The following is a 12250-nucleotide window of genomic DNA, read 5'->3' on the forward strand; positions in this document are numbered from 1 at the left end:
AAACACTTGAAAAAAAAAACAACGGTACTCCACTTGTTATGGGGAGCGTTCCCTACCGTATTCCCTATTTTCTAAAACTTTGAAATGTTACCTTTGGCTTGGTCCTTCCTATCTCAGCCCAAAGATACGACATCAAATATAGCTGGAGAAAAGAGTATACTTTTAACTGCGGGATCTGATACCTGCCTCTCAACTACACATTAGCCTCATGGCTAGGAAACTTGACTTTCCTAGCTTCCTACCATTCCCTAGCCAAAAAAGGACCCTCAGCGCATGTGCTTCATATATGAACGCTGTGGTAAACAAAACAGCCCTCGCAACCGTTCTCCTCTTGTGCCTGAGTTGTCATCCATCCTCGTACCCCGGTGGCTTTGAGAGACTTTATTGTGTCCTACCCGCTTCCTCTGACATTGCATAACACAGAACCAGAACAAGGAAATTATTATTGTTCGTGATATCTGTCACATTTCTCCATTGCCAGGCCCCATTGTTGGTCTTTATATCCGGAAAATGGGTTCCTTCGAATTGCTTCCACCAGACTGCCCCCTGCGTCGCGATGTACTGCTTGTATGCATTCCCACAGATCCCAAGCCCGAATGGGTTGCTGAAGTCGAGGCCAGATATCCGGGACTCAAAGTCCGGTGGATCGAACAAGAGCTATATGGGGGCAACGGCTGTGTCTTTACGGAAGGGTACTTGGAGCTGCCCCCGGAGTACTTTGAAGGCGTCACCATGGTCATGTCTTATCTACCTCCACGTCCAGAGAACATGAAGGGTGTCCGGTTTGTGCAGCTCACATCTGCAGGAGCGGATCGATGGACTACACACGAGAAGTACAAGGACCCCAGTGTGTCGTTTTGTACTGCGAATGGCATTCATTCGTAAGTATCTCCTGGTCTTATGATTTGGTCTTGACACGGCGCCACACTATGATCAACAAGGTGCAGCTCCACTGGTTTGTGGCCCATGGGTCAGTATACGTACATGGCTTGGGATTCCTACTGATATTAAAACAGTACACAAATATCAGAATGGGTCATTGGCACGTGGCTAATGGCTCAGCACCATTTTCTTCGCGCCCACAAATTCATGCGGGAGCACCGCTGGGCGAAAGCAAGTGAATTTCAGCCCACTGAGGACAGCCCAGGTCTTCGCATGTGAGTTCTTAAATACCAAACCCACCCCACCAATTGGTCCACCTGGCACTACAGCCCACGGGGCAATATAGTTTGTGCTGACTCCCTGCGGACTTCAGGGGTATACTCGGTTACGGTGCCATTGGGCGTCAGTGCGCCCGTGTTGCCAGCGCCCTGGGCATGGAGATATACGCATACACCCGAACAGAACGTCGAACACCTGAGCAGCGACGTGACGATTCATATTGTCTTCCCGGCACCGGGGACCCTAATGGTATCCTCCCATCAAGGTGGTTCCATGGCAAGAGCACCGATGACCTTAACGAGTTTTTGGCTTCGGATCTCGACATCCTGGTCGTTTGTACCCCCTTGACAGACGCCACGCGGCAGCTTCTTAGTTACGAGCAGTTCAATGTCTTGGCTGAGAGCAGGGACTCTGACTACTTTTACAAGATCAACAAGAAGAGCCACACACTTGCCAGTCGAAACGGTATGGGGTATGCAAATATGTGTGTCGACGGTAACTCCAACGGATATCTGGGCGGTGTTCTTGACGAAACAATGGGAGAGGACATTTATGACTCTAACGCCGTGACCAACGCTTTTGTCAATGGCCATCACATCAAGCGACCTTCGGTGGGACACATGCCCAGTCCGCCATATGATTCGGACGACGGCATGCAGACTCCCGACAGTAGCATGTCCAGCGGAGGCTACAGCGATGATCAAGGCAACGACTACCTGAGCTCAGGGGGTATCCACTCACACCGCCCGACCGGCGGCCAGCTAAACTTAAACTCGTGCGTCAAGGGCGCCAAGCGCGGGACGTTCGTTTGCAACATCTCCCGCGGTCCCGTCATCGACACCGCCGCCCTCATCGACGCCCTCGAGACGGGCAAGATCCGCGGCGCGGCCCTCGACGTCACGGACCCGGAGCCGCTGCCGGCGGACCATCCGCTCTGGGACCACCCGGACGTCTTCATCACGCCGCACATTAGTTGGATCACCCCTTGCTACTGGGACCGGCTGCTGAGGATCATGGAGGAAAATTTGAGTCGCATGTGCCAGGAGAAGCCGTTGCTGAACTTGATGAATCGCAAGGAGCAATATTAAGTGCTTCTATTGTTGGGGAATTGGGTGGCTTATTGTTGTGTATCCTTGATTTAAATTCCACCCCATTTGGTCGCGTTTGTTAGTTTACTAGCTTGCTGTTGGCCGCTGCTTTAGGCGGCGTCCGTAAAAAATTCCATTGGTTTAGCGCTCTCGAGCAGCTCATGTTACTTTGTTGCCGGGCCTCTTACAAATCACTGTTTCTTAGTGGAAATCCCCCCCAAAAACAGAAAAAAAGAAAAAGCTGCCACCCAATGGCTGCTGAAATGATACTTGCAGATATGAATTATGCCTATGGCTACAATTATGAAAAAGGGCACCTGAGGCCTGCCATTCCCTGCCCTGTCTGCCTTACACAAACAACCCTATGAACCAAAACGCCCTCACCTGGTCGTAATGCATCTTGAGTCGATGCCATGTCGTGACATTCGTTTGGGTAGCCGCATCGTGCAGCACGCGCCCATCCCAATCCCCAGATTGACCACTGAAAGAAAAGAGAGAAAAAAAAAGTCCCCAAGGCCATCATCTTATTACATTAAAGCTTCATGGCGCTTCGTCTCCGCCCTTGGGACTGCTTCCCCACCGAAGAGCGCTTCTGTCCGCCAGAAAACAATATTGGCACCTGCCATAGCACAGTACCCACCTAGTGGCACATCACTTAGGCGCCACTGAGGACCTTGCTTCCGAGAGCCTTTCCTCCTCCGCTAGAACTGGCACCAATGCCGAGACCAAGACCGACCGCAGCGTCACCGCTCTTAGCGCTTTCCTGGCGCCGATAAGCGGCATCGGGAAACTCTGCACCACCCTCTCCCGGGTCGTTGCCGCCGACAAACGTCCACTCCTCCGTATCATCGTCGCTGCCTTCGTCGTCATGGACTTCCCCTGCCTGACCCTCATGCTTGCTTGGTTGTTGTTTCGTATTCTTGTTCGCCTTGGCCTTGATGAGGCTCTTGGCGTACTCCATGTCCCTGTAGATGCACTGGATTGCCGTTTCGACACCGTTTTCCTAGAGTGTAAGTCTTTCGTTAGTACGTACACCATGATTTTTGTTGGAATGGAGCTGTCTGAAAACTTCCTACCTTTCGGATTTGTTCTCCCAGAACGCGCGCTTTGACAATCATGCGTTCGCTGTTGGTTGCCTCCCAGAGTGCGCGAGCAAAGGCGTTGGTACCCCACTTGCGCACGCAAATACCAACCCCGAGATCCTCAACTCTGCTGCCAAAGAAAAACTGGTCTCCAAAGAATGGTCGGATGATAGTAGGAACGCCTGCACGGAGACTGGCTCCAGTCGTGCCGGACCCACCGTGGTGCGCAACCGCGTCCACCTGGGCAAAGAGCCAGTCGTGCGGCGCCGACTTGATCTGGAGGATCTCGTCAGGGAGCTTTGGCTCTTCTTTTTTCTCCACAGGCTGCTGCTGATCAGTTTCGGCTTGCTCGCCATCTTGTGAAGGCTTGGGGTCCGTGGCATTGCTGCCAGTGCTCATCCGGTCAGACCAGCCCTTGGACAGTATACATCGCACATCCGACTTTATTACAGCATCGATAACCTCCTGGGTCAATTTGACCGGATCGTTGACAATGATGGACCCGAAGCCAACATACACTAGCTTCTTCTTGTCGGCCCTGGCCTTCTCAATGAAATCAGCCAGTTCAGGTGGAGGCGTCCAGTTGCTGCCACTGGCCACATTTTTGTCTCCATCTTTTTGGTCAGTAGGTTTCTCTTCTGATTCATCGCCTGCCTCAATCTCTGCGGCAGCCTTCCGAGGAGTGCCCTCATCCAAGAACCAGTAGCCTGTCACACGAATCCAGTCGCTGTAGTCGAGAGGTGGAGGCACCACGTAGGGGCTGAAGTTGTACAAGAACGGCACCTTGTTCGGCTGCATCTTCTCCAGACTCGTGTTGGGGATACCCAGCTCGACGTTTCGCCAGCGGTTGATCTGCTGCGCAGTCATTTTCCAGAACATGTTGTCAAACATGACATATGTCACGTAATTGTAAGCGCCGCCCATCTTGTGCTCCGGCATAACAAATGCATGCGGGTAAGCCCTCGTCCGTGTCCAGGGCATTGTAAAGGCGCGGAAGTACGGTATTTGCAATGCTTCCGCGATGTGGATACCAGCCATGGCGCTGGGGCTCTCTATGAGTAGGTCGGATCCCTGGCACGCCTGCCAGCAGGAAGAAAGGAGCTCGTCAAGCCAGCCGCGGAACTTGGAGGCGGCAACCTTCAAGAATTGCCAAGTAAAAGTTCCGTTTTCAATACAGAGTTGCATGAGCTCGCCCGGATCACCCTCAACCTTCCTAAAGTCGATACCGTGAGATCGAATCCACGGCTCGAACTCTGCGTGGGTCGCAATCCGCACTTCGTGGCCTTCCCTCAAGAGACCCTTTGCCAACGCAATATACGGCTGCACGTCTCCCCTCGAACCAATAGTAAGACAGGTGATCCGCAACGGGTTCGGTGGCTTGAAGTTCAAGAAGGAGGCCTTCGGGTCATCGAACAGGATAGTGGGGGCGTCGCTGACTACAGAGGTTTGCTTCGGGAGAGGAATCTCATGGGTGGGTCGCTCTTCCTGTCGAGCAGACTGCAGCGCATCTCGCTCCGCAACTGCATTCTCCGCGTCTTCCTTCTCATCCTGACCCAGCATGCCCGACTCTTGGAGATAGCGCGTTGACTCTAGTTGCTGAAGGAGCGTAATGGCGCAATCGTCCCGAACTTCAGCCTGACCAAACTCGAAGAAGAGCTCCTCATGGCCTTTAATCACGACCACAAGACCAGAGTAACCGAATCTGAAGCCTTTCTCTTTGTGTCCATTCTCAACATCTTTGAGGGGAAGGATGAGCTTCGTCCGAGTGCCAGGGAGCAAGCTGCGGAAGCAAAAAGATCGGTCACTGATGTAAATTTTGCCGTAAAGGGGGAGGACGCGGATCATGTGCCCAAAGTAGGTGGCAACCAATTTCTCTGACTCGGGAAGTGCAAAATGCTGGCGGAAGCGCTCTCGAGAAGTGGCTACCTTCTCTTCGTCTTCGTCCTCGGCAAGCTCATCGTCGGTCTTTAGAGCGGCTGCCTCGTCGTAGTGGCGGTGGCCACCCTTCCACATACCCGAGACTTTCTCGACATATCCCATGGATTCGGTCGCTAAAAGGTTGCTCATGCGGCGGAAAGGCGAAAGTGGGCGATTGAGGTAGCCAGCAAGGGCCCCGGCACCCCGGGCAGGCAGTGAGACCATGGTATTTGCCTGTCCTTCTGAGTGACGAGAGGGCTTGTCGCTGATTTTGAAATCAGGAGAATGCCCATTTCCTGCTTGCGGTCTGGCCTTTGAGGTAAGTTTGTCAGACGACTTATCATCGTTATCCCCTTTCCTTGAGCCTGAGCCGTCGCGTCGAATTGTTGGACTGTGAAACACGTCGCTGCCTTTGAGGATCTGACTGGCAGATTGGTCTTCGCTGCCCGACACAATCATTCCCGAGATACTAGCCAGGCTCGGATCTTCTGTGGAAGATTGTATATAAGAATCCGACGAGCCATGCTTCTCAGGAATAGGCTCATGCTCAGAGAGCCGAGGTCTACTTCTTGAGCGAGCATGCCGGTGTCCACTAAAACTCCTACGAACTTGACTCTCGTCGCGGACAGCCGAATCCAGATCCAAGCTGCGTCGTCCGAAATTACGTAGCGCATCGAAACTACTCCGGCTGAAGTCACCACTGGCACGTGGGCTTGGGTTTGTCGGACTAGTAGGCGACATAGGTGCGAGTGTGGCCCGTACGTTATCATTTATTTTCGACAGCTTGGGTGGGCGATCTCGGCCGCCGCTGATAGAGCTCGACTTTGATGGGGGTTCGACGTAAGGCGAGTCGTCGTCGGAACCTCGAGAATCATTGTTTTGGCCATCTTGACGCTGATCGACCATGGCCTTGATGACATTGATGGCCTCTTTTCCGAAACTAAAGAATGAAAAGAAGTACTGTTTGGGCGTTGGTTAGAATGTGTTAGCCTGCTGTAAGCATGCCAGTAGATTCGGGATGATTGAAATCACAGTACAAACATACCTCATCAATGGCATATGTCTCATCGTTGTCAATAACGCGGATCTTGCAAGTTTCAGCAAACTGGACAACCTGCATCTCCTCGACATCCATGACGTTGCGAATCGGTAAGGAAATCTTGACACTGTCTCCCTCGTTGTGCGACCTGAAAATGACACGCTGAAGGCTCTTTACCCACTCGCCGGCGCTAGGAGCGCTGTCGGCGCGGAAATGATATGAGCGCTGGTGCGTTACTACCGTGAAGTTGAGGCCATCCTTGTCCTTATCTGTGACTGTTGCGGATATGCCATAGCGCAAATCTATCTGGCCGCTGGGAAAATAAAGGTTCGACGGGTCACGGTAATATGCCAAGACATCTCCTTTTAATCTGAACCAGTAGCGGTTATACTTGGGATTTCGTTTGCCGCTCTTGGATAGGTAGCCCGATTTGACAACCTCATTCTATCGTTGATAGCAGCTCAGTTAGTAACGTTGAATTACTTTACATATGCAACAGGCCTCATAGTAGCTTACGGCTTTCTTTGGTAGGTATGCGTAGAAGCATATGTGATTGCTGGTGATGTATAGGTACCCCTGAAGCAGAACGCTTTGGAGTAACCAGCAGGGATATTCATCCATTACGGCTTCGACTTGGTCGAACTCAAAGATCTCTTTGAGCTTTATTGCCAGGGCAGACGGGCCTCCTTCGGCAGTAGGTGAGTTTGAACCGTATATCCTGTCCAGGTCGAGACTTGGTCGCGAAAGTGACAGCTCGGCCCTGGCCTCTAATATCCTACTCATGACAGGCGGCAGGCGACCATCATTCCGGGAAGACTCGATGGTAGGCGATGAGTTTTCAGGAGATGGTTGTGATTCTTCGGCCTCCTCTTCCTCGTTGATTTGCGGTTCCTTGCTCTTGGTTGATTTGCTCTTCTTTGAGAGGGACGACAACCGCTTCGGAAGCGATATTTGTGGAAGAGATCGCAGAAGTTTGTGCCCTGAGCCTTTCCGCCTCTTTTTCTCGACTTCAAGACTCTCATCAGGAGCCCTGGATCTCCTGAGGATTGCAGTCTGTGCCATGTTCCGCCGCCTATCCCTGGGAAACGGGAGTTCATGGTCGCCATCGGCACCGTCATCGTCCTCGTCACTGCTGGCACCCTCGAAGCGATCGTTAAAATCAACAGCAGAGCCGGCTGCAGCTATCAGACCGAATATGCTCTGGTTCATCGTGAAGGGGGGCCTCCGGGTATCATCGTCTTCATCTTCGGGGTCGCTCTCGCGTAATCGCTCAGGAATCTCCATCGTGGGCGAATGTGCGCCGTTGTGGCGTTTCTTTTGCAGCTTTCGAATGCGCTTCTTTGGATCGTCTTCGCTCTGTCGAGAGGGTTTTTCCGAGTTGGGCGATAAAACGCTGGTCGGGGGGTTGCGATTATGATGGCTCGATGCGCGCCTAGGCAGGTGAGGCGAGACCAGAGGTGGAGAGGCTGTGTCGGGTGCCGGCGAACGAAGTGGTACGTTCAGCCCGGGCTCGGGCTTCTGATCTGAGGTTGAGGACGCCATGCGGACGTGTGGCCGTCAATCTGCAGGCAGACAAGCCAAGAGACGAGAAGAAGTGGGGGCGGCGTGCAGGCGGCGGTGGTGCCTGAGCCAGCCGTGCGGATAGCGAATGTCAAGGGACGTGGGATGCGTCAGGTAAGCGCTGGCCAGTGTTGAGTCACCTGCAGGCCAAGGGATAACAGGCAAGACAGCTTAGGTCCTGAGACGCCTTATCGCGTGCGGAGGATTGGCAGCAGGTTAAGTGTGTAAGCTACAAATACCTAAGTTATGGCAGGTAAGGTATGTTTAGAAAGCGTCGTCTCCAGGCGGGGTGAAGCTCGATCTTCCGTCCGTTCAAAAATGCTAGGACTAGACTAGACCTGGATCTAGTCGGAGATGCGACAAGATCAGGCAAGCCTTCAGTCAAAACTCGTAGTCAATAATAAAAATAAGATATGACGCACTGAGCTGCAGACGATCAACGGCGACCTTGGATTGGGATCGAGTATTGTGGCAAACATCAGCCAACTCCACCGGCTGCGAGCCTCAAAAGTAAGTGTTGCGATAGTTTGTTAGAGTTTGATGATTTAAAACCTGTCAGCTTGGTCCAGTGGCTTGGACAGCCAGAGGATGGGCGTGCAAGAAAGGAGGTACTTTGTACAAAAATAAAAGCTGAGACTAATTAAGGCTAAGACTTTCGCGGACTGGAGTTTGACGGTATGTCTGCCCGGGTTTGGGTCCGTAGGCAGGGTGGAGTGTGACGCAAGTGGGGGAAGAATTGGATCCTGGCTTAAGCTGATAAGCTTTGCGATTGACTGGCCGAGGGGGGTTGTTGGTGGTCTAGTACCGAATGGGCCGGGGATTTTTAGCACATGCCACTCGCAGGTGTCATGCCCGTACACCAATACAAGACACCAGATCACTGCACGCGGCGTGAGGAACGCGTTGGTGATAACAGGGTTCCTACTGGGTGTTCGTGTGCCGGGAGAGATAACAATAAGGAACGCAGGTCATTTGACGTTTGGGAAACGGAAGATGTAGGAGAGAGTGCATGCGGCCGCCGGGGCATGCGGGAGAGAAGGGTTTTGTTCCAGTGGGGATCGACAACAGGGATGTCGAGTACCAATTCCGCTAATACCAAATCAAATACTCATGGTCTGTTTGGTTGACAAGGGAGAAGTTTACGTCAATTTGAATCTTGAAATTAGACTATGGGGGCGTTGAACTCTACTTTGTAGTTTTACTATGTAGAAGTGGTCTGCGGAGTAAACAAAGAGCATGTCTGCAGTTAGAGTAAGTTTTCGATGCAGAGTACATACAGGCAGGTACCCAGGAGGGACTTGAGATCCAACGGGGTTTGGCAGTCATCCATTTTCTACCTCTGGTTCTACACCCAGTACAATTGGATCTATGCTATAAAAAATAAGATAAATAAACAAATAAAAAAACTTGTTCTCAGGAGAAACAGCAAGCCCGTGTTCGGAATTTGCAATTTGCGAGAAAGTAATGTTTGCACAAAGCGGATCCTAAAATCTGACAGTCCTTGTCTATAAGCTCTGGCCTAAGCTGAATGAAGGACAGACGGTATATGAGGATTTCAATGCAATCAGACACCCAGAGCACAAGGGTCGCTTTCCTTCACAGTGTCTCTCCCGCTATATCCAGGGCCAGAATTCACTGCGCACTGTAGACGCGACGCGATAACACTGAAATGTTTCTTATCCAGAAATTTTCCTAGGCTGAGTGAATGCCTGCCGAGATCACCAGACATTTCTTCTATTCAACAGCGGTTCGGCGCAAAGAATTTCGTGATGCCGTCCTAAACACCTTTGTGCGGTCCTACTACAAAAGATATGGCCACAACGATGCTTCCATTTCTTTACCAAACCCGCACTATTCAGCGTATTGTGCGCTCGACACCGGCGCGCCTTACCTTCTCTTCTCTGTTGCATACAACTTCTGCGCATCATTTCTCTTGCTCATCATCACATCGTGGACGCCTCAAAAGCGAGGACAAATTCAACACCGAAGACCCCATCCCATTCGAACTTCCTGAAGACCTAGCAGCCGATCCTAGATTCAACCCACAGCCCGAAAATGATTATGACGAAGTTAACGACGAGGAGCCCAGGCCCGGGACCATTACGCCCAAGGAGCGCCAAGCGTTTGACCACATATTCAAAGAGATATCACGCACCACTCAAACCTCAAGTGGTGATGCGGTGACTACGACCAAGGATGACTTTTCCTTGTCAGACTCTGGAAAAATTTCTGGATCCTCGACGAACCCTTTCCAGCTGTCTGCTCCTCGTGAGCAAAGTATAATCAGCAGCATTATTGGTGATGCAATACAAGGCCGGGTGTCGGACGAGAAGTCGACCCATAGAGATCTCTTGAAGAACATGCGTCAACTGCACAATATTGATCCCTTTGGTGGTAATGCCGATTCGAAAATGTCGGCGCAAGAGCGCTATGAGAAGCTTCTCAGTTTCCCGCCTAGTCTCCGTGACGCGGCTAAAAGGGCTCTTGGAATCCTCAAACCTGAGGAGAAGGCCGACTCAGAAGACGACTTTACGTCCTTCAAGCGAAAAATGGTACATCCGGAACACATGCCCTTGAACCGAGAGGAGTATATGGCAAGCCGAAAAGATCAGTCAGTTTTGGAAGCTGAGGCATCCAAAACAGATGAGACAGGCGCGGAGCTGGTTGAAGAGCCCTCGCTTCCCATTGCACCAGAGGTGTCATCCGAGAAATCCGGACCGCCGCCTACGGACATCATGGACCGCTTGGACCACATCACCAAGACGGAGGAGTCAAGGATCCAGGAGCGTGATAGGGTCAACGCCCTCATGTTACTGACCAAGTCTGATTTTGAGCTGTGGGACGTCTTGGAGCGCGAGGTGTTTTCCATGGTTTCCCGGTTAGGGCTTGACGCGAAGGGCACGCCGCCACCACGCAGTGGAAAGAAGTCAAAAAAGACATCCGATTCCACTTCAGCATCTGTCCCATCTGACGGTGGACCCCGACGTCGACTCGACCTGGCCGTACATGGCCCACTGTATTCTTCCCATATTATCGCTGGACTTAAGACTATGGACCAACGCTACCCCGGGTCATCACTGGCACTCGCTATTCTCCCGCGAGTCAAATCGCTTGGTCTGGCATCCTACATCCTGGGGGCCAGTGTAGATCTCTACACGGCACAGATGAACCTGCACTGGAACCGCTATCGAGACGTCCGGGCCGTCCTCGATCTCATGGATGAAATGAAAAGTGCAGAACTCCTCTTTGATAAGAAACATCTGACCATGTTGGAAGAAATGGAACGTGCCATGGTGCTCTGTCTCAGTGGCAAGAGAGGTGAACCAATAGCAAATATCATTGCTTCGCCGGAGTGGGCCTCGTTGTTAGTGACGCGAATTGTACACTTAAAGGGTTGGATCAAAGTGGACCTCAAGAATCGCGGCGAATTGCCGCTCTATGCTGCCTATGGCGTCGAATTGTGAGTTATATCACCAGCTAACATGCCATGGGATCACAATGTTCAAACGCATGTGCCTTATTTAGTGTACACTACCTCTCGACGCTTGTCGTGCCTTTTTGTAAAATAGCTTACATATAAGATATTGTACTTTGTCCATGTAATATAAAACCTCAGCCATATTGGTTCGGCCCTCTGGAGGTTAGAGTATTCGTGATCGATATCAGCCCATGTATGGAATTTTCGATCTAGGATTAGGGGGGAAAGATAAACCTATGAAGGTCTTGAAGGTATGGTTGTAGCCACCATTGACAGCAACGCCCACGGTCTAAACCCTGTACTATCTTGCTACAGTTTAGGCACTTTCACGACTTACCTGAACTCCGGAAATACGGGCCACCGCCCCATGAAAGCCAAGGTGTTACCCACAAAACGAATGGTCATCCACGTCAATAAACACGACCCAGTAATCGATCTTTTCCGCTTTCTGGCTTCCCTGTGAATCATCCCTCTGCTCCAGAACAACTCAAATGGGGGTGATGATGTTCCATAGCCGGGTCAAGTAGAGACCAACAACAGTTGCCATTGATGAACCCTCTGCTCCCGTATTTTTTGATCATCAGCACTGATATCGTTATTTCTATTCTCCGGGCTTCTCCTCCATTGGTCGTGGTCCTGTGAGGCCACTACTTGGGCTATCAGCAGTGCAAGATCTGCTCCGCGTTTTAAAGCATCCTCCCTAGCGCCTTTGCAATGGCCAAGACTGAGCTCGGTACCTACTTCATTATAAGATTTTATGCTTTTCTTTCTTTCTTTCTTCGTCTAAAATGATAGGTGTGGCTGTAACAACCACGAAAGTCAATCGCAACAAAGCCAAGACGCAAATATCACAACACAGCCGTGAGGCTTGCACAAAACACTGGCACCCCCCCCCCCCCCCCCCCCCCCCCCCCCCCCCCCCCCC

General features: G+C 51.6%; 3 protein-coding genes across 3 annotated transcripts; 2 read left to right on the plus strand and 1 right to left on the minus strand.

Moving 5' to 3' along the window:
* Positions 1-510: 510 nt before the first annotated feature.
* On the plus strand, positions 511-2249 carry PgNI_00578 (uncharacterized protein; the record flags this gene model as incomplete). The annotated part of the gene is made up of 3 exons (XM_031120656.1): positions 511-881; positions 1017-1157; positions 1256-2249. 3 exons carry the CDS (start codon positions 511-513, stop codon positions 2247-2249), a joined length of 1506 nt encoding a protein of 501 aa, XP_030985973.1.
* Positions 2250-2493: 244 nt separating this feature from the next.
* On the minus strand, positions 2494-8442 carry PgNI_00579 (uncharacterized protein). The gene is made up of 5 exons (XM_031120657.1): positions 8270-8442; positions 6804-8086; positions 6294-6731; positions 3326-6208; positions 2494-3252 (listed from the first exon to the last, which is right to left on the minus strand). The coding sequence occupies exons 2-5, from the start codon at positions 7827-7829 to the stop codon at positions 2905-2907; spliced, it is 4695 nt and encodes a 1564-aa protein (XP_030985972.1). The 5' UTR covers positions 7830-8086; positions 8270-8442; the 3' UTR covers positions 2494-2904.
* A 1216-nt stretch (positions 8443-9658) lies between these two features.
* PgNI_00580 (uncharacterized protein) lies at positions 9659-11311 on the plus strand (the record flags this gene model as incomplete). Its single annotated transcript, XM_031120658.1, has 1 exon — positions 9659-11311. One exon carries the CDS (start codon positions 9659-9661, stop codon positions 11309-11311), a length of 1653 nt encoding a protein of 550 aa, XP_030985998.1.
* Positions 11312-12250: the final 939 nt, after the last annotated feature.

Source organism: Pyricularia grisea (genome assembly GCF_004355905.1).
Source record: "Pyricularia grisea strain NI907 chromosome Unknown Pyricularia_grisea_NI907_Scaffold_1, whole genome shotgun sequence".
Classification (NCBI taxonomy): domain Eukaryota; kingdom Fungi; phylum Ascomycota; class Sordariomycetes; order Magnaporthales; family Pyriculariaceae; genus Pyricularia; species Pyricularia grisea.